The following is a 19,729-nucleotide window of genomic DNA, read 5'->3' as shown; positions in this document are numbered from 1 at the left end:
AAATGCTTTTAACCTCGTGTCATTATGCATTTGATATATGCTACAGACTAAATAATGAAATGCCATTATCTGTCTAAAGGAAACCTACACAATATGTGACCTAGGAATGCTAAGCATTATCCCAGATGCAGAGTGAAGGGGAAAACACTTGTCATCACACCTACATTAAAAAAAAAACAAAATTAGCAGTCTGTACAATGGCATCCTTAATGTTAAGGTGCAAGAATAAGTGCACTTAGTGTTGCAAAAATTGTTCAGAAAGATTTAGTGTAATGTTACAGCAGTAAGCTTTAGAAAGCTAGACATGTATTGTTTGTTAATTGCAATTACTTTAGACGATTTTCTGCTTAATAAAGAAGGTGTCAAAGCACTAGCATATTATCACTTATAAATCAGACTTGTACAAAAGGTTTTTTTTTTAACCTGTTTATCAACTGGGTGAATTAGATTCTGCTCTGAGTGAATGGAGTTACTGTTGGAGCTAAGTAGTCCGCCTAGGCTTCTGCTTATTCAACTGCAGCTGCAGTGAAGGGAATTGTAGGAAGGAATATTTTAATATCTGGTCGTCTGTCCATCCAAAGAGAGAAAGAGAGCAAAAATACCCAGACCATTTTAAGTTGCGTCTCCCAAGCACATGTAATATGGATTTCCTCTGTCCGCAGGGAAGCTGATCATTTGTTAACTGTTTACAGAAACAGGCTTTTCAACTCAACTGTTGTATGATTGTTGAGAGTGGTGCTGGAAAACCACAACAGGTCAGGCAGCATCAGAGGAGCAGGAGAATCAACGTATCGGACATAAGCTCTTCATCAGCTTATACCTGAAACATCGATTCTCCTGCTTCTCAGATACTGCCTGACATGCTGTGATTTGCCAACACCACACTCTCGACTCTGCTGTCCAGCATCTGCAGTCCTCACCTTCTCTGGTGTATGATTGTGTTTATTCTGTGTACAAGTCTTCGCCGCCTACATCCTCTCTACTTCTCTGTTTCTTGACATTTCCTTCTCTTTCCTTCACCTATATTCCATCTGAAAGATGTGAGCTATTTCTTTCAAACACTTGCTCCGGTTGTGTGTTCCACATTTTAACCACTTTCTTATTAAAGGAGCACCTATCTATTTTGCCATTTTACTTCATTTGGTTTCTTATTTTCTTGGTGATATTTGTTTTGTTTTTTGCCAAAGGGTATCTCTTTACTGTTAAGGCATGATTTGCCAATTAACTAGCCTACAGGTTTCCGAGTGCATATATTAACTGTATACTACGGTGGCCAGGGTGCTGTGTCTGAATTTGGGATATCAAAATATTGGATCTCGTGTTTGAGATTGTACATACTTGGTTTTTAAGTCAACTTTCAATCTCTGTTCCCTTGGCTGGAAATTCAGTGGGGGATGCTGTATGATAAAGGTCAAGTCAGATCTGAGTTGGTGTGTGGCTTGCATGCAGATACTCAGCCTGTGGGGTGGTGATGTGTTCTATTCGGCTTTGTTCCCTTCTTCTCTTACACATTGGCTCATTGTGGGATAGTCATCTATTTCATAGGAGTAGTGCTTAAGGCTAATTTTCCACAAGTTATCCATTAGACATCAGCAAGCAGCTGTGGGAAACATCTGTTAACTATCCATGCAACTTGGCCGTTTCATGCTATGAGAGTACTTTTGTGTGTTATTTAGGACAAAACCGTGGGTGTCATTTCTTTTAAGGAAGAAAAATGTATCTGAAATAGGAGTACATTGAATATCGAAAAAACTCTTGCTACGCTTAAGTTTTCCCTTTAATTGGCTCAGTGCTTGCACTTTGTGATATAATTCCCCAAGGCTTTTGTTTCAACTGTTTCTTTACATCCCTACTTCATTTATGGAACTAATACTCCTCTTCATAACTCAACATGCTGTTGCTTTCTTTTTGAAGGGTCGTGGTGGATTTGTGGAAAAGAATGCAGCTTGTGGAAGGCTGATTTGCGATATTGAAATTTCTGCCAAGGAGTTGATTCGATGCAAGAGTTACAATTTAACGGAGCTGGTTCATCAGGTCCTCAAAACAGACAGAGTGACTATTCCAGCTGAAAGCATTCGTAATCTTTACAAGTGAGTAACATTGAAAGTTTGCATAGTTTTTTTTAAAATGGAAGTTTTAAATGTATTATTTAAAGTGACCCGGTGTAATTGAGAAGGCAGACTTTGTTCTATTCCTGAAAGCCACTTATTCATAGAAATTTGTAGAATCCCTACAGTGCAGAAGCAGGCCATTCGGCCCATCGAGTTCACAACGACACTTTGAAGAGCATCCCACCCAACCTCTACCACCCTGTATTTCCCATGGCTAATCCACCAAGCCTGCATAACCCTGAACAAATTAGCTTGGCAAATCCACCTAATCTGCACATTTTGGGCTGTCGGAGGAAACCGGATCACCCAGAGGAGACCCATGCAGACATGGAGAATGTGCAAATTGCACATAGACAATTGACTGAGGGTAATTCAAACCTGGGTCCCTGACACTGTGAGGCAGCAATGCTAACCATTGAGTCACCGTGTTGCCAGTTGGTGAATAATGATATCAGAGCCATTCTTTACTTGGTCTTGTAATGTTTCACACTGTGACTAAACATAAATGAATGCCTCCTAACTCAACTTTCTAATCTTTCAATAAGTGCCTCTTTTTATGTGTTCAAGTTAAACTCCACTTACTGCCCACCACCAACATATAATAAAACATAGCTGATATATAATTAACTGTCTTGGTGATGGGTTCAGCTTTGTATTTCAGTTATCACCAGGTTTCAAATCTTTTCAGATTGCTGAGGTGAAAGATCCGTGCATCTACTGGGGTTTTTCATATTTTCAATTTCACATATCGACTTCAAGGCAATTCAAATGAATTTATTTACAATATTAAATTGGCAATTCCATTCAGGGAGGGCCTATTGATGCTAAATGGAAAATGTATCATGCAGGTTTTGTGGGGCGGTGAGGGTCAGGAAAATGGATTAAATGCCACAATTAGATCAGCCATGATCTTATTGAACTGTGGCAAAGACCAAAGGGCTGCCTCCTACTCCTATTTCTTGCATTTAAGGTATTGCTGAATCAAGAAAGAACTTCACTCTGTTTAGCCAGATAGTTGATGGTGTCTGGGTACCTGATGTGAAATTACTTGGGTTCCAACATATGTCATGCAGATGATTAAAAGTGACTTAACAGTAGGATATCTTCAACAAGTGGGATGACTGACAGTAAAACTACTGTGGGCGGCACAGTGGTTAGCACTGCTGCCTCACAGCGCCTGAGACCCGGGTTCAATTCCCGCCTCAGGCGACTGACTGTGTGGAGTTTGCATGTTCTCCCCGTGTCTGCATGGGTTTCCTCTGGGTGCTCCGGTTTCCTCCCACAGTCCAAAGATGTGCAGGTCAGGTGAATTGGCCATGCTAAATTGCCTGTAGTGTTAGGTAAGGGGTAAATGTAGGGGCATGGGTGGGTTGCGCTTCGGTGAGTTGGTGTGGACTGGTTGGGCCGAAGGGCCTGTTTTCACGCTGTAATGTAATCTAATCTAAAAACTACATTTTTGTAGAAAACGCATCTAACTGGGTCAACCTCAGTGGAAAGAAGGGTCACCTTTAGAAGTGGTGTGTTATTCTTTCCTGACTTTATGAAGTAATAGAATGATTTATCAGAGGACTTCATTTATAAAAATCTGCAGCTTGATACATTTTATCATACCTGTTGCCATTTGGATAGATTTGCAAATATTGGTATTAAATTGAAATGTTTTTGTCAAACCTTGAATACTGCAGACTAACAAAATAAGTTTGTGAAATGTATTAGTTAGTTATTAGAAATGAGTTAGTTGTGGCAAACAGATTTAATAGTTAATGTTGTTTTTATTTGCTCCTATACATTGCATTAACACTTTTTTCAATTGTTCCACTAGTGATTCTCCTCATCTCCTGTACCTACTTGAAAATACATGGATGGATGCAAAATTTATTCTACAGATCATGTGTGAACTGAATGTCCTTCCTTTAGCGTTGCAAATAACCAGCATTTCTGGAAATGTCATGGTAATGTTGCAATTTTTACTGATTGTTTTTATATTCTAGTCATTTCTGTCTTCACTCCAAAGTATGATTATTGGAGTTTTTTTATATACCTCTAAACATTAGCTTTTAGTTATAACAAATTAAAGCAATGAGTTCATTATTGATGATGTATTGTTGACATCCTGTGGTTACTTGACTGCTGGTTCCCCCAGCTGCTAACTTGCCGTGACTAATTTTCCCACAGTTCACTCTCCAAAGTCCAGACTGTTTGGATTGTATTTCTCTGCTTATATTGTTCGCCCATTAGCCGATTAACTTAATTCCATGAATGTTTGGTTATATTCATTGACTGCTCTGAATTGATTTCTGCTCCCCTGCTTTGGTTTCTTTAAATATCACTTGGACCCTAATGCTACCCTTAGCCTTGAGCTGCAATGTAGTTAGCACTCTCCCCTTTTGCACCCATTGCTGTGAATTGCAGTTCTGCCTCACCCAAAGTTAGTGACAGAGCCTTGCTACCATATCTACAAGCACAGACCAGCAGTGTGAAACACAAATTAGTGGGTAAATAGAAAGATGAGGTGGGGATAACGATTTGTAGACAAAGAGAGCAATTATAGAAAATAAGTGTGGCTAAGAGCATCATCCAATCTGGGAAATATGGATAGACACACGGATTATTTGATTGATTGTCGATTGATATGGACACAGCAAAACCATAATGTATTTGGTAAAAGAAAGATAGGTTGCAATGGGTAAGATAGATGCTGGTCAGGGTGTTGAAAAGAGAAAAAGGTTGTGAGGTGAGAGAATTCACTGTGAGCAACACGGTTGCAAGTTGTATATGAGCGATCACCCAACCCTGAGGAAATAAGAGTTGGCCATTGGGTCCATTATGTCTGGTTCCGCTAATTAACTAGACCATGGCTGGCCATTGTTCTCAACACCATTTTCCCTACACTATCCCCATATTTCCTTTATGTCGAGAAATCTTCATGAACTGAATTGTATCCTAGTTTATAAAAGTAGCACTGTTACCAAATTGAAAGGATGTATGTGTGATATGGGAAATGTGTGGTTTCAATTAAATTTTTCAAACTGTTATGAACAAATCCATCAAATTGATAATCAGAGGATTTGTTGATTCCAAGCCCTTGGAATGTTGACAATAAAGGGTTAAACAAAGTAAATATAACTTTGGGAATTGGTATTGTGCACAAAACTTTTATTTTTGATGGATTGAATGCCTTAAACGTTTTCTTGACTCTTCTAGTCACGAACACTGATGGGTGGTCGTTCTGAGAGAAATGAATATTTATTGCTGCATGCTTTCCATGAAAAAAACTACATTGTACCTGATAAACCATCTTTCAAGAAGCATGTGCAGGAGTTTGTGAGTATCACAACACTTTAATACTATCCCTTTATTTCCTACATGTATCTGTTTTATCTTGTATTTAAGGTAAAATAATCGAGAGCTTACTTCCTATTTAATTCACTGAGCATGAGGACATAATTGAATGTGTCTATTCTTGCTACTATAATGTTACAGTGGTAGCATTAAGTAATTTATGCAATAAATAACTAAAAATTGTGTTAATATTGTGAGATGGCTGGGTGCCGTATGCATTAGAATTCTTTTGAGTGCAATTGGGGTTTTAAAGACACTGTAATGCACTGTACTTCCAGTGGCACGTCATTTAAATATTGAAATCTGACAGAAGGAATCCTTTTCAATTGACAGATCATTCAATTGTGTGTCATAATGCTGCAGTAAAATTCTAAATGTAATGAGACGGTTGAGAGGGCTGTGTAAATAGCTGTGACATTGTAAAATTAGCAATCTAATGAGCTCTCAATGATTGGAAACCTTTTGATAGGACTGGAGAAAATGTCCTTTAAAGAATCCTAAGCCTGATTTCCTTGCCTCATTATACTTCTCATCCTCGTTAGGTTTCTCATTTTATTAGTGATCTCCCTCATCCATAATTTGCAGATGTTAGACTTTGAGTTTTTTTCAGCTTTTGGTTATTTTGTTTTGGAGCAAACTAGCTAAACTGACTTTTTGAAGAGATTTTCGTAAAATGCATTTGAAAATGCAGACAGCGTCAGTTTGTTTCAGAATAATCCTCCGTGCGTTCAAGATACTGCAAAATACCATGTACCCACTCAAATACCTTTGAGTGTACCCACTGGAGCCAGTGCACGATTGGCTGCTATGTTTCTTACAGCAGCAACTACACTTTTTAAAAAGAAATGAGTTTTCCGGATGCTGATTCAAATATTTGCAAAGGCATTGAGGGTGCTCCCTTGCTGTTCTTCAGATACTGAAATAGGATCTTTTACATTCACTCCAGGGGGTAAATGGAGAGGTGGTTGAGTGTTGTCAGAAGGAGGTAACTTCTGAACATGCAGCACTGCCCAGGGGTGGCAGCCTGGGTTGTGTGTTCTGGAGGCGGGCTGAACCTGCATCTTGCTGACTGAGGTCTGAGGCACAGCTGTTAGCCAAGTTAAAGTCGATATTTTGTAGGGATAAATGTTTTTAAGAATTTGTATCATTCATTTTTTAGTAATTGCATACATTTGTGAACATTTTTTAACAAATTATGAAGTTATTTTGTTTAATTTCTTTTGAATTTAGAACTGTAAGGCGACATTTCCTGAATGTAGACTAAGCCACACAACAATCAATGCTTCTCCAGCTACACCAAGTTTTTCTAATTGTTTTCATCCTGAAACCTTGTTTGGATTCTTGCTCATCTCCCTGAAACAGTAAAGGTGTTTCATAAAATGATTAACATCTGTTTATTTACCACACTATGAGCTTTCAGTTGTCCAGCTGTTATGTGAAAACTTGCCTGTTTCTCATGATAACTTTTGGCCAATCCAGGTTGATGATGAAGAAGGATATGTTGATGGAGGAGGTGGAAGCACAGGGAAAATGAAGAAAGTTAGAAAAAAAGCAGCATATACTGGTGGCTTGGTTTTGGAACCCAAAATTGGTAAGTTTAAGAATGCTCAACTAAATGAAATCCATGCTCTGTGTTTTATTCCCCTATAAGCTTTTTCGTCAATTCCAGAATGCACTGTTTCATGTTGTTATGCAGACTGATAAGCCACAAAATATTGTGTTATCTTGTTGAAACGTCCAATTATTCCGATGTAACCTTGCAAGAGTAATGCTGGCCTTATTTATCTGAGACAACCACTACATCTGAGCTTGTACCTACTTTCAATGAGTTTTCATCCAACTACACTTCCAAGAGGAAGAATTTAGACCTGACTATATGAAATGTCTCCATTGTCACTGATACAGACATTATCTATATTGGCTCAAATAACAAATTAAATCTGGAGCTTCCCTGCTTGAACCACAATTTACAGATTTTTAACTTGTCCTTGACTTGATAATTTAGTTCTACAGAGAAACCAACCTCTTCCACATAGATTAAAAAGTAGATTTAGCTAATCTTTCCTAAGACATAAGTGTCCACTCTCTTCCAATATATCTCTTTACCTATGCACAATGGTTGGCTTTAAATATGCTTTTCTTGAAACAGTTGGATGCAAATAAGAATTGATTTGTTATTGTTTTGCAGGTTTCTACGATAAATTCATATTGCTGCTTGACTTCAATAGCTTGTATCCTTCAATCATTCAGGAATTCAATATTTGTTTCACTACTGTAGAGAGAACTGCTGCAAATTCTCAAAAGAATCTGGAAGTAAGGGCAATTTTATAGGTGGCTTGCTCATTATGAATATTGTACTTGACAAAATAAAAAGTTAACAAACTATCTTGTTACACTTGATTTCCACTCATTATTAACTGAGAACATTGAAAAGGTGGCAATTGCTAAAGTGGTCCTGGTTTTGATATTCTTACCAGGTTTTGTTCTGATGGATTTGTAATCTTGAAACTGAGAGACAAAAATCAGAAATGAAGAGCCTGGTATTGAGTGAAGCTTATTTAACTCAGTCTACTATTTCTAAACAGAAGCCATGGATTTGTTTAAATATTTATTCAGCTGTTTAAACATTGATGGCAACCTATGGGACTGGATACTTTGCCAAAGCTTTTTGATTTTACAATGATCAACTTCCAAGTATAAAACATTTCCTTGACATTAGATTCTAAATGATAATGCTTTTCGTGCCAGAATAGTCAAATATTTAATTGCCCAGCCTCGATAGTCCTCTGTAATAAAGAATGCATATATTCAGTACTCTGGGAAATATAAATTCCTCCAATGCCTTTATATATATTTCCATAGTTATGGGGACCAAGCTGAATCGAAAGCCATTGCAGTTCTTTTGGTATTAAATCAATTGTTTTGAATTTCAAAAGTATGAAATCAAGGAGCAAAAAGAGGAGAGGAAATAGATACAACGACTGTAACTTGAGAAAACGGACAGTGGGAACTAATGAGGTTAAATGCAGATTGCTCCCCTGGTTATGAGAGGTTGCATCCTACAAGATTGGAAGAAGTAGCTACAAAGGAAATGGAAACATTGATAGTAATCTTTCAATAATTCTTAGATTTGTAAAGGGAAGTCTTGTTAAAACTCTACAAGGTAGTTCTTAGGTCACACTAGAAAACTGATTCAGCTTAGTCCAGATAACTATGTACAGTCATTGGAGGAGTTTATATTTCCCAGAGTAGTGAATCTTTGAATTCTTTACTGCAGAGGAGTATTGAGGCTGGGCAATTAAATACATGGGTTGTTATATATACTAAAAGCTGACATAGAATTTTCATCAGTAAGAGAATAAAGGGTTCAAAGTTTGTGAGAAAATTTGTAGCTCGGGTGCTCGTTGTTGTGGTTCTTTTCGCCGAGCTGGGAATTTGTGTTGCAGACGTTTTGTCCCCTGTCTAGGTGACATCCTCAGTGCTTGGGAGCCTCCTGTAAGCGCTTCTGTAATCTTTCCTTCGGCATTTGTAGTGGTTTGAATCTGCCGCTTCCGGTTGTCAGTTCCAGCTGTCCGTTGCAGTGGTTGGTATATTAGGTCCAGATCCCCGATGTGCTTATTGATTGAATCTGTGGATGAGTGCCATGCCTCTCGGAATCCCCTGGCTGTTCTCTGTTTGGCTTGTCCTATAATAGTAGTGTTGTCCCAGTCGAATTCATATTGCTTGTTATCTATGTGTGTGGCTACTAAGGATAGCTGGTCGTGTCATTTTGTGGCTAGTTGGTGTACATGGATGCTGATCGTTAGCTGTCTTCCTGTTTGTCCGATGTAGTGTTTTGTGCAGTCCTTGCATGGGATTTTGTACACTACATTAGTTTTGCTCATGCTGGGTATCGGGTCCTTCGTTCTGGTGAGTTGTTGTCTGAGGGTGGCTGTTGGTTTGTGTGCTGTTATGAGTCCTAGTGGTCGCAGTAGTCTGGCTGTCAGTTCGGAAATGCTCTTGATGTATGGTAGTGTGGCTAGTCCTTTGGGTTGCGGCATGTCCTCATTCTGTTGACAGCCAGACTACTGCGACCACTAGGACTCATAACAGCACACAAACCAACAGCCACTCTCAGACAACAACTCACCAGAACAAAGGACCCGATACCCAGCATGAGCAAAACCAATGTAGTGTACAAAATCCCATGCAAGGACTGCACAAAACACTACGTAGGACAAACAGGAAGACAGCTAACGATCCGCATCCATGAACACCAACTAGCCACAAAATGACACGACCAGCTATCCTTAGTAGCCACACACACAGATAACAAGCAACATGAATTCGACTGGGACAACACTACTATTATAGGACAAGCCAAACAGAGAACAGCCAGGGGATTCCGAGAGGCATGGCACTCATCCACAGATTCAATCAATAAGCACATCGGGGATCTGGACCTAATATACCGACCACTGCAACGGACAGCTGGAACTGACAACCGGAAGCGGCAGATTCAAACCACTACAAATGCCGGAGGAAAGATCACAGAAGCGCTTCACAGGAGGCTTCCAAGCACTGAGGATGTCACCTAGACAAGGGACGAAACGTCTGCAATACAAATTCCCAGCTCGGCGAACAGAACCACAACAGAATAAAGGGTTATGGAATAAGGCAGGAGAGTAGAGTTAAACATTATCCAATCAGCCAGGATATCATTGACTGGCTGAGAAGACTCTGTGTGCTGAGTGCCTCCACCTGCTCTTCCATCTGTTGGTCCAAGTCCTTGAGAGTTTCCCAATTTCAATTCTTATGCCCTCTATATTCAAGTTTGACTGATGGAAGCCTATGCATGTGTAGAATAATTACACTGTAGTTTCTTTGGATTCCACTGTATTATCCTGAATTTGCTTGACCAAATTTCCATTTTTATCTTGCCTGTTTCACAGATGCCTTCTATACACTGTTGGCATATTCATATTATTTCTTCCAAAGTCTTTGCCTAATCTTCTTGAATTTGTTTGTGCCTTATTAATTGTCTTCAATCCACTCTCCCTTAAACTATTGGTAAATTTAATTCCCATTGAGATGACATATTCTAATGTGCTGAAATGTGATTTGAATTGTCAACTAGGGTGAAGGTGTTTGAGATTTTCATAGTTTCTATAACAGGGACAATAATGTAGAAAACTGCAAATATTTCTAACTGGTTATCAGTTTCTACTTCAATATTGTTATAACTACATTTACATTTTTTTTCCAATTGCACATTCATCTAAAGAACTATTTGTTACTGTATGTTGTGTTATTGTAACGTTGATTTTACTGATGTTGCTTGGAAACTGCTTGATTTGTGTAACTTGAGATAGAAGAAAATTTTTATTTTAACCATAGTTGAGAGTGTAACTCTGCACAGAAAGTATAAGAACTGAAAATATTAATCAGTATTTGCTACATTGTGAAAATTTATCATTCCAGTTTCTCTTGTCTGTACTGTTTTACTAAGGCTAATGAAATAGAAGAGATTCCTGAAATACCAGATCAAGATCAGGAAATGGGTATTTTGCCCAAGGAAATCCGAAAGCTGGTGGAGAGGCGGCGTCAAGTCAAACAGCTGATGAAACAACCAGACCTAAACACAGATGTCTATTTGCAGGTAGTTTTCAAATGCATAATGACTGTTTTAAGTTTAGCAATATGTTTAAAGTGTTTGGGAAATGTTACATTTATGAAGTTTATAAGATTGTGTTCTTAGACTGTATCTTTAACATGAAATGAAGAGCCCTGTGGGTCCAATTCTGAAATCTGTCTGACAACAAGCTTCGGTTGTTGGTGTGTGTGGTAACGGATGGATTGATTAATAGGAGTTGCAGAGGACCCAAATTGTTTATTGGGAAGAAAGTGCAACATATTTACACTTGGAGACAAGGAGAACAACATGTATGCTAATGGTGGATAAACTGTAAATCTCCAGAGTTCAAGAGGCGTGTTGAGAATATTTGGTTGTAAACAGTTGTGTCTTAAATTTACTTACTTGCTGTATTTAGTTGCAAAATGAAAGCGTGTTGGGATCTGAAGGTAGCTCAGCACCCTCCTACCTGGGCACAGGCTTGTGTGATTCATGTTGCTAAGCAGACGGCATGACGACCTAGACTGGTTTACGAGGTGGAAGATCTTAGATATCCTTGAAGCTCAGAGATGAGAGTGGTCTGTCAGGGTTGTGGAAAAGGGTGAACCACTAAAGGCAGCAAGCCATTATGGTTCACCGTGCAGGAATAAATGTGGAAGTGTGTTTGGATTGAAAGTTCATGATGAATTAAAGCAAGGCTTGAAGATTCACCTGGGTCACACTAAAGGAAAATCCCCCAAACAATCATACCTCATTTTGCAAGCCACATCTCGGATTAAAAGTTCCTTGGCAGAGAAGAGAACAAAAATATATCCTTGGGAGCTAGGTATCACCTTACACTGATCCTGGGAGAAATGAATCTCTCCTTAAAGGACAGTATAATGTATGTCTGTATTCTTGTACAAAACGTAAAAGGGTGTTGTTCTGTTCTGTGATTTAATGTGCAAGTTGTCTACGATGGTAGGGCTGGATTTTCCGAGGAGTGTCAATCTTGTGCAGATTGCCATCCTGCTCCTTCTTTACACAACAAAAGAGATCTGCGTTTCTAACACAAGATGCCGATCAGGACCACTTCAGAAATACGAGGCCATAAATCTGTTCTGACAGGCCCTTTGTAGCGTTGAACTGTCAGAAAAGGGCAGACAAGGTCCCCCTTTCTCAAAGCAGTCAGCTACCATATTCTGAAATTTCAGAATCAGCGCTTGTCAGTTTGACAGCCACTGTAAAGTGCTAAGTAAATAAGTGAAGTGTGCAGTTGAAATGGTAGGGAGATAGGGCACAGTGGTGGTAGGATGCCAGCTAGCAAAGGGCCAGGTATTTGATCGAGTGTTTAGAGTAGATGGGAGTGGGTGAGAGATATCCGGTCCAGGGATTGTCAGGGTTGGATGGGAATTATCAGAGGGTGATTGAAAGAGTCCAGGCAGGAGTAGATGTGGGTGTTATATAGCTGGGGATTAGTTAGTTAGTTATTCAGGAGTTAGACTAAGTTTTTAATTGTCTAACCTTTTCTGAGTTTAATTACAGAGGAACCTTGATTATTGGAATGACATGGGCGGGAATATTTGTTTGGCTAATCAAATGCAGGATAACACAGTTGAGCCAAGCATCAGGACGTTGCTATCTTGCAAGACTATCCAAAATTCGGAAAATCGAATGCCGGATAATAGAGGTTCCTCTATTTATTTAATTACAATGCAACCCTAAGATTTGAATGAATACTTTCGGAAGGTTCCAGGCAAAGGGGAATTGCCCAGTGGAATCTTAAGTTTCTTGGGCAATTCCTTCAGAGTCTGCAGGGTCCTTGTGTGCATCTATGCTGCAGAAACAGTGATTGACCATGAGAAAATCTGGGTTATTGTTTTCAATCAGTCGCATTTCGACCTTTGTCACAGAAAATGTCTTCAATTGTGAAGTCTTGTTATATCATCCTTTCAGCTATTAAGCATAGGTTAAAATTCCTTTTTCAGAGTTATTGGTCTCTGTGGAGACTTTAACACAATGAAGGGGTTGAATGGACTGAATGCTGAAAATTCTACAGAGTGTGCAACTGTACTGAGGAAGATGATGCCTTTCAGGCTGTGTCTGGACAAATGATGTGTGTTTGTCATTGAGGGCATCCTTGAAGAATTGTGATCTCTGTGGATTTTGCTTTGCTTTATGCATCACAAAGCTGAGCACATGGTGTTTTTGATATGAAAACAAACCAAAGGTTCCCCTTTAGGGGTTTACGTGACATTTCTTCAAGGTGAGCAGTGCAGTCTTGATTGAGGAGAATCTACCCAAATGGGAAAGACCTGGTTCATCCACTCCAGTGCATGATGAGATTTCACCACTATCCAGTTTGGCGCTTTAATAGTCTTCTCAACTTTAAGCTTTGCCAATGACTTGTAGCCCAACAAACTGGTATGGCTAAGGTCAATCAAGCAAAAAAATGTCCCACGCTATATGGGAAAATCTGCTGAGGGGGATAAATTGGATTGTATTTTCTAAGAGCTGTCAATAGGCAAAGAGACCTCTTTGCATGTTGATATGAAATGCAGTGAGCATGATGAAGTTTGCAGATGATGCAAAACTAACCATGTGATTGGTCGTGAGAAGTAAAGCTTTTTTCTACAGGACGATCTAGATTGTCTGGACAGTAAAAATGAAATTCAGTTGACAATGTGTGAGATAATTCATTTTGTGAGGGATGGAGGTTGGAATCAAATAAGTTAAGCAAATAAACGGTAGGATACAGAGTAATGTGGAGGGAAAGAGAGACTTTGTGCTATTCCACAAGTCATTACAGAAAGCATATCGCATATTTTCCTTTGTTTGTCAAGGCATAGACTTGAATAATAGAGATGGATAATGCTAGAACTGCATAAAACAGCAGTTCCTGATAATCCGGAACAAAAATGATTGAAGAGTTAGTTGATGTGTATAAAATTGAGGGACCTCAAATGAGCAAATAGGGTCAACATACATTAAAGTCAAAACCCAAATTTTATACAATCCTTGATAGAAAGATTAGAGGGGAGGCAAGGAATTTTTTTTTTCTTCTGAGTGCATTTGAGATGCGCAGCTCTGACAGGGTGGTAGAGACAGACATTTTCTCAATGGTTAAAAAGTTCTTGGATCTCCAGTTGAAGAACCATCACCTGCAGGGCTATATTCAGGAAAGTGGGAGATCATTGTTGAATGGAATAATACAGGTGTACTGAGTGGCCTGTGTGTTGGAGATTTTCTAAGTTTGTATGGAAACCTTGTCTGAATATTAAGAACTTACAGAGAAAGCTCCAGTGATGTGTCACCAGGTTTGCTTTAGGACATGGAATGATGTGTTTTATTTGTTATAAAATGCCTAGCCTTGACCATAGACATTTAAAAAAAAATGTGCTGAACTTACAAGGCATTTGATGCAATGCCACATCAACAGTTCTTGCAGAAACTAAAAGCTCACATTGTCGACCTAACATATTGGCATGGATAGAAGATTGGCTGTCTTAACAGGAAACAGAGAGGAGGCATACATTTTCTGTTTGGCCAGATGTAATAAGCAGTGAGCTACAGGAGTAAGTGCTGGGACTTTGAACTGTATACAATGTATGGAAATAATTTGGATGTTAGACTTAAAGATATGGTTGCAAAATTTGTTGATTGATTTAGGTGGGAAAGGACATAATATAGCTACCAAAGGATACAGATAAATGTGTGCAAGAATTTGGCAAATGGAGTACAATGTGGGAAAATGTGAAATTGGCAGTTTTGGGAGAAAGGCTCATGGAAGCATGTTATCTAAATGGTGAGAGATTGCAGAGTTCTGAGGTGCAGAAGGATGTGTGTGTCGCAGTGTGTGATACGCAAAAAATTAATATGCAGATACATTAAGTAATGAGGAAAATTGTGTTTAGTGAATGAATATTCTTGTTTATTCTGAAGGAAATTGAATAAAAATTATTGGAGTTATACTTTGGTTGTGTACAGCATTGATGAGACTACATCTAGAATACTGTGTATTGAATTTGTATCCTTTTGAAAGGAAAGATGTAAACATGTTGAAAGTAGATAATAGAATGTTTCCTCCCCTAATATCTGGAATGGTTGGGTTGTCTTGTGAGAAAAGATTGAATAGGCTAGGATTGTGTCCACTCGGGTTTGGAAGAGTAAGAGACGACTTGGTTGAAAGATTGTTGCCTCTTGTAAGAGAATGTAGAACTAGGATCCCTGTTTCAAAATGAAGTGTTGAGACAGCGACAAGGAGATTTTTTTTTCCTTCGAAGGTCATGAATTATTGGAGCACAGTTCTTTAAAAGGCAGTGGTGGTAGGGGGCTTGGACATTTTCAAGGCACAAGCAGATTTTTGGTGAAGGCTTATTGGTGGTTCGGCAGGAGTATGTTATAATCAAATCAGCCCTGGTCTTACTGAACGGTGGAGCAGGTTTGAGAGGCTTGGAATTCTAATTCTACTCCTCTTTTGTATATTTCTATGTATATTTGCTGAAGTATGAAGTCAGATGTGTTCTGACTGAAGGAACAAAAATTTTGCATAGAAACTCATTATTATTTATGATTTCTTTTAGTATTATATTTATCTGAAATTTTCTGTGGGGGGGAGAAGAGGATGAAAAAATGTTGACTTGTAAGGTTTTATTTTTCTGTCTAGAATGTACTATATGGAAGTTTTTTTTTTTGCTGCTTTAAAATGCACAAAATTGCACCATTTTAAATATAAATTGTAGGTAACAATAGGTAGCAAGGTTTTACCCACAATGGTTCCAGCACTTAAAGGCTTTTTACTTCCTTAAAATCTTCAAGCATTTAGTGGCTACTTCTCTTGTCTTTGTGTGGGGGTGGGGTAGCAAATGGAGATTTCAACTAGCTGAAGTCTCCAACTTTCTGGATATTTACAATGGATAGCAATCGTCAAATTACTCTCTCCTTTTTTATTGTTTCCATCCCCCGCCTCGTAATTCTCAAAATTAATAAATCCTGTGCTTCACTGAAGCAGGGGGAACTGTTCTCAATTATCATTTGACTGGCAACTTGGGCAGACTGTAAAAGCTGAACTGTATCATGGCTGGGATTGTAATGATACTGAAATACGTTAGTACGATTACTGCCTTAGTAATATGACAGTTCTGGATGTATTACTGATTTATCACTTCACAGCAGCATTTTGAGATGATTTGTCTTTGGGGAAAAAAAAACACTGAAACATTTTAATATTTATAACATCACTTGTCACTCTTGGAGATGTCTGCAAGTGAGAAATATAGAATGTCTTTAGTTTGGAGCCAGTGTTGAATTAGGCAATAGTAATAGGCTGGTAATTTGTTTGATTATCGCAATTTTTTATGGCATTTACAATGATACTATGGCTTTCTCTGGTTAGTATTTCAAAAGTGGCATTTACTTTGCACCTCCAGATACTATGGTGGGGACCTGCAGCTTGTTGACACCAGAAGGTAATCATCTTAGTCTGCTCCTGAATCAAGTTAAAATTTTAGTCGTGCTAGATATCTTTTTTGAAGGTGCTTAACATGTAATGACACATGATTTTGTTTGATTTGCAGTATGACATCCGACAAAAGGCCCTGAAGCTTACAGCTAATAGCATGTACGGCTGTCTCGGATTCTCCTACAGTAGGTTCTACGCTAAGCCACTTGCTGCTTTGGTCACTCTCAAAGGAAGAGAGGTGGGTTTTAGTTGTGAGATCATTCAAGCATTTTTTAAATCTAGATTTAAATTGAATTGGAATTTTATTCAAGTGTGTACATTCATATTACTTAATTACGTAATGAAAAGGTTGGGATGCTTCTGTACATTGTAAATGGCCACCAGCAACATAACCCTATTAGATAAAACAGTCCCCAAAACACTTGTTTTGATTGAGCCTCCCTCGAATTGAAATGGTTGGGTCATTACCTTGTCAGTTAAACTGCTGAAATATCATAGTCCTCTTGCATTCTCAATCAAGATCTCTGGCAAAATCACCAAAGCTGACTTTATTTTTGTGCGTGAGGAGTGAGAGGTTCATTGCTGAGAAATGGAACTCTTCATTCTGATTCAGTACTGGTGGGCAGACTTCATTGTTCACAGTAGTGTTTGGCAACAGACCCAAGGTGACTCCTGAAAGCATAGTCCTCTGAATCTGTTGCCAATCAGGCTTTGGAGAGGTGACCAGAGTATGCTTGCCAGGTGTAAGTCTTGCCGATCATGTGCTGCTGACCAATAGGAGGCCAGAGGCACTCTCACCCAGCAGTGCCATGGTTGAGGCTGCCGGAAGAGCACTGTAGATGTCCAAGACCAAGGGGTGAGGTAAGTGATTACTGGGATGGAGTCTCCTGGGGTTGCAACTGGGTCAATGCTGGGATGGGTGGTGGCCCTCTTCTGCTTTGTGCTCAGCTCCTTGACAAACTGCCTACATGGTTTAGTTTATCAGGGGCCTGGTGGCAGGACACCCAGCAGCTGGATTAATCCCTGCAGTGCGTTTGATGGGGTAGGGGAGGGCTCAGGCCTTGAAGTGGCCCTCTATTGACCACAGAGACTTGATGGCATGATGTGGACCATGGACCTTCCCCATGGGAGGGGAGATATGGAAACTGGTGGATTCAACGTTCATCCCTCCTCCAACCCCATCCCAGATCCAAACCTCCTACACAGATCCGACGTTTTGCTCTGACCTACCTATCCATCTTCCTTCGCACCTATCCAATTCACACTTTCCACCAATCTATGACAATCGCCTCCATCAGTCCCTGTCCCAATTTATTTCTCAGCCCCCTTCCCCCTCTACAGTCCTGATGACAGGTTATACCCAAAACGTCGACTCTTGCTCCTCAGATGCTGCCTGACCTGACTTGCTGTGCTTTTTGCAGTGCCACACTTTATTGACTCTAATATTGACCTGCCGTGATGCCCATAAAGCAAAGCCTGCAATCTGAGTGAAGATATAAATTCATTCTGCTAACTGGCTCTGGCAAGAGAATGAAATGTAGTTAGTTGCAGTTGTGCAGCAGATGGCATATTTCAGGTGAAAATGTCCTCACTGAAGGAAAGACATTTGGCAGTGTTCCTCACTGAAATGCAAGAGGGAGAATCTCTCTCTGAGCTTTTCAACCCTCTCCTCCATTCTCTTCCAGCAGCTTGCTGTAATATTTGTTTATTCTCCAATGCATGCCAACTCATGGACTATTATCTGGATCCACTAGTCTGTGCAGAAATGTTGAAACTAGTGACAACCTTCATAGCCTGCCACACCACTTCCTGTAAACCACTTCAACATGAACCAACAACATACCAGACACTCATAGAATAACAGCCAGAAGAAATTAGTAACTAACCAGAAGTAATTGTGCAAGTTTGAGTTGGTGTGCTGAACTGCAATATGGCATAACTGGCATCAGGTGAGCACTGACAGATGTCACACTCTGCCTGCTGCTTGTATGTTTGCTAACAACTCTCCAGTATCAGGTCTAGCTTGATTTGTCCCATGATTATGCATACATGCTTCACAGATGGTATTTTGGAGTTGGTGGAGCCCCAAAGAAATATAATGTACCCGATTTCCAGATGTTCCAATATCCCCTAGGTATATAAAATATCTTCAAACTTCTTTTCTTTCTAATAGTTTGCAGTTTGTACCTTTGTTACCAATTCACTATTTGCCTTCATGCAATTTTGGAAATCTCTGTTCGGCTTTCTTAATTACTCTTACAGGAATAATAAAACACTTCCTTGCATGTTTCTTCATAGAGTGAATATTCTCATTTCTGGTATTGTCTAGGTTTAACTGAACTGCTTTCTTTCAGTACTCTTACCCTAACCCTGATACTTTGTGTATCTGTTTGTTCAGGATTGTTGGCATTACTCAAGTGATCTATGCAGTGGCTTGATAAGCTTCTCTGCTCCATAGTAAGGAAGTTGTACTAATATTTTGGTTCCAGTCTTAATCATCAATTATGCGCCTGAGTACACAGACAGGAGCATTTATTGTTTCACATCTTCTTAATCAACTCTTTCTGTCTACTTCGTTCCCATTCCTGTAAAGTTTTTAATATTATTATCATCTTCTGGAATTTGAGTTTTAAATAAAGTAGTTTTGGAGTTTCAGTTGTGTGAAGGTAACTTTATTAAGAGGTCAGAAGCAGATGTAGAACAGTGAATTAAATCGTCTTTTCCAGGCGAGCATGTAGCTAAAGTGCGTGGCAGGATATCTCGGCTGTTAATTGAGGCAGTGTTTGTAAATGCTGAATATTACAGTATATAGAAGGAAGAAAGAACCAACGATCAGGGATGCTATTAGTTTACAAGAACCTGATTTCAGTTCAAAAGAACAGTTCATTCCCAGCAGAAGGACAGTGTATTAGTTTTGTAAAATTCTCCAAACTGAGTATTTAGCTTGTTCAGTCTCCAGGTTGAAAGGTTGTGGAAATATTCAAGCTGTTAGCCGACTCCTCTCTCGTTCTATCAAAAATAGAAAAGGTCAGTTGAATAAGAAATATTATCATGACTAATACTTTACTGGGATTGATCCTGTAAAGGATATTGATGGGAAAAACAGTTGACTCTATTTTTGCTATAGCTCAAAGATTTCAATGTAAACAGCAGAAATATAGCTTGTTTTTCTTTTGTGTAATAAACATGCTCTTTTGTTAAAGAACATTAACAGATTTGTGCTCA

General features: G+C 39.1%; 1 protein-coding gene across 1 annotated transcript in view; it reads left to right on the top strand.

Moving 5' to 3' along the window:
• Positions 1-19,729, top strand: part of pola1 (polymerase (DNA directed), alpha 1) — a 288,061-nt gene that overhangs the window by 64,230 nt on the left and 204,102 nt on the right. Inside the window, exons 20-26 of the mRNA XM_072585034.1 lie at positions 1,915-2,090; positions 3,934-4,063; positions 5,316-5,435; positions 6,933-7,044; positions 7,642-7,766; positions 10,942-11,091; positions 16,620-16,742. Of these exons, the coding sequence (XP_072441135.1) occupies positions 1,915-2,090; positions 3,934-4,063; positions 5,316-5,435; positions 6,933-7,044; positions 7,642-7,766; positions 10,942-11,091; positions 16,620-16,742 (936 nt within the window). The remainder of the gene's footprint in view (positions 1-1,914; positions 2,091-3,933; positions 4,064-5,315; positions 5,436-6,932; positions 7,045-7,641; positions 7,767-10,941; positions 11,092-16,619; positions 16,743-19,729) is intronic.

Source organism: Chiloscyllium punctatum, chromosome 15 (assembly GCF_047496795.1).
Source record: "Chiloscyllium punctatum isolate Juve2018m chromosome 15, sChiPun1.3, whole genome shotgun sequence".
Lineage (NCBI taxonomy): Eukaryota > Metazoa > Chordata > Chondrichthyes > Orectolobiformes > Hemiscylliidae > Chiloscyllium > Chiloscyllium punctatum.
Note: the sequence above shows the minus strand (reverse complement) of the source record. Positions and strands in the feature narration are given on the sequence as shown.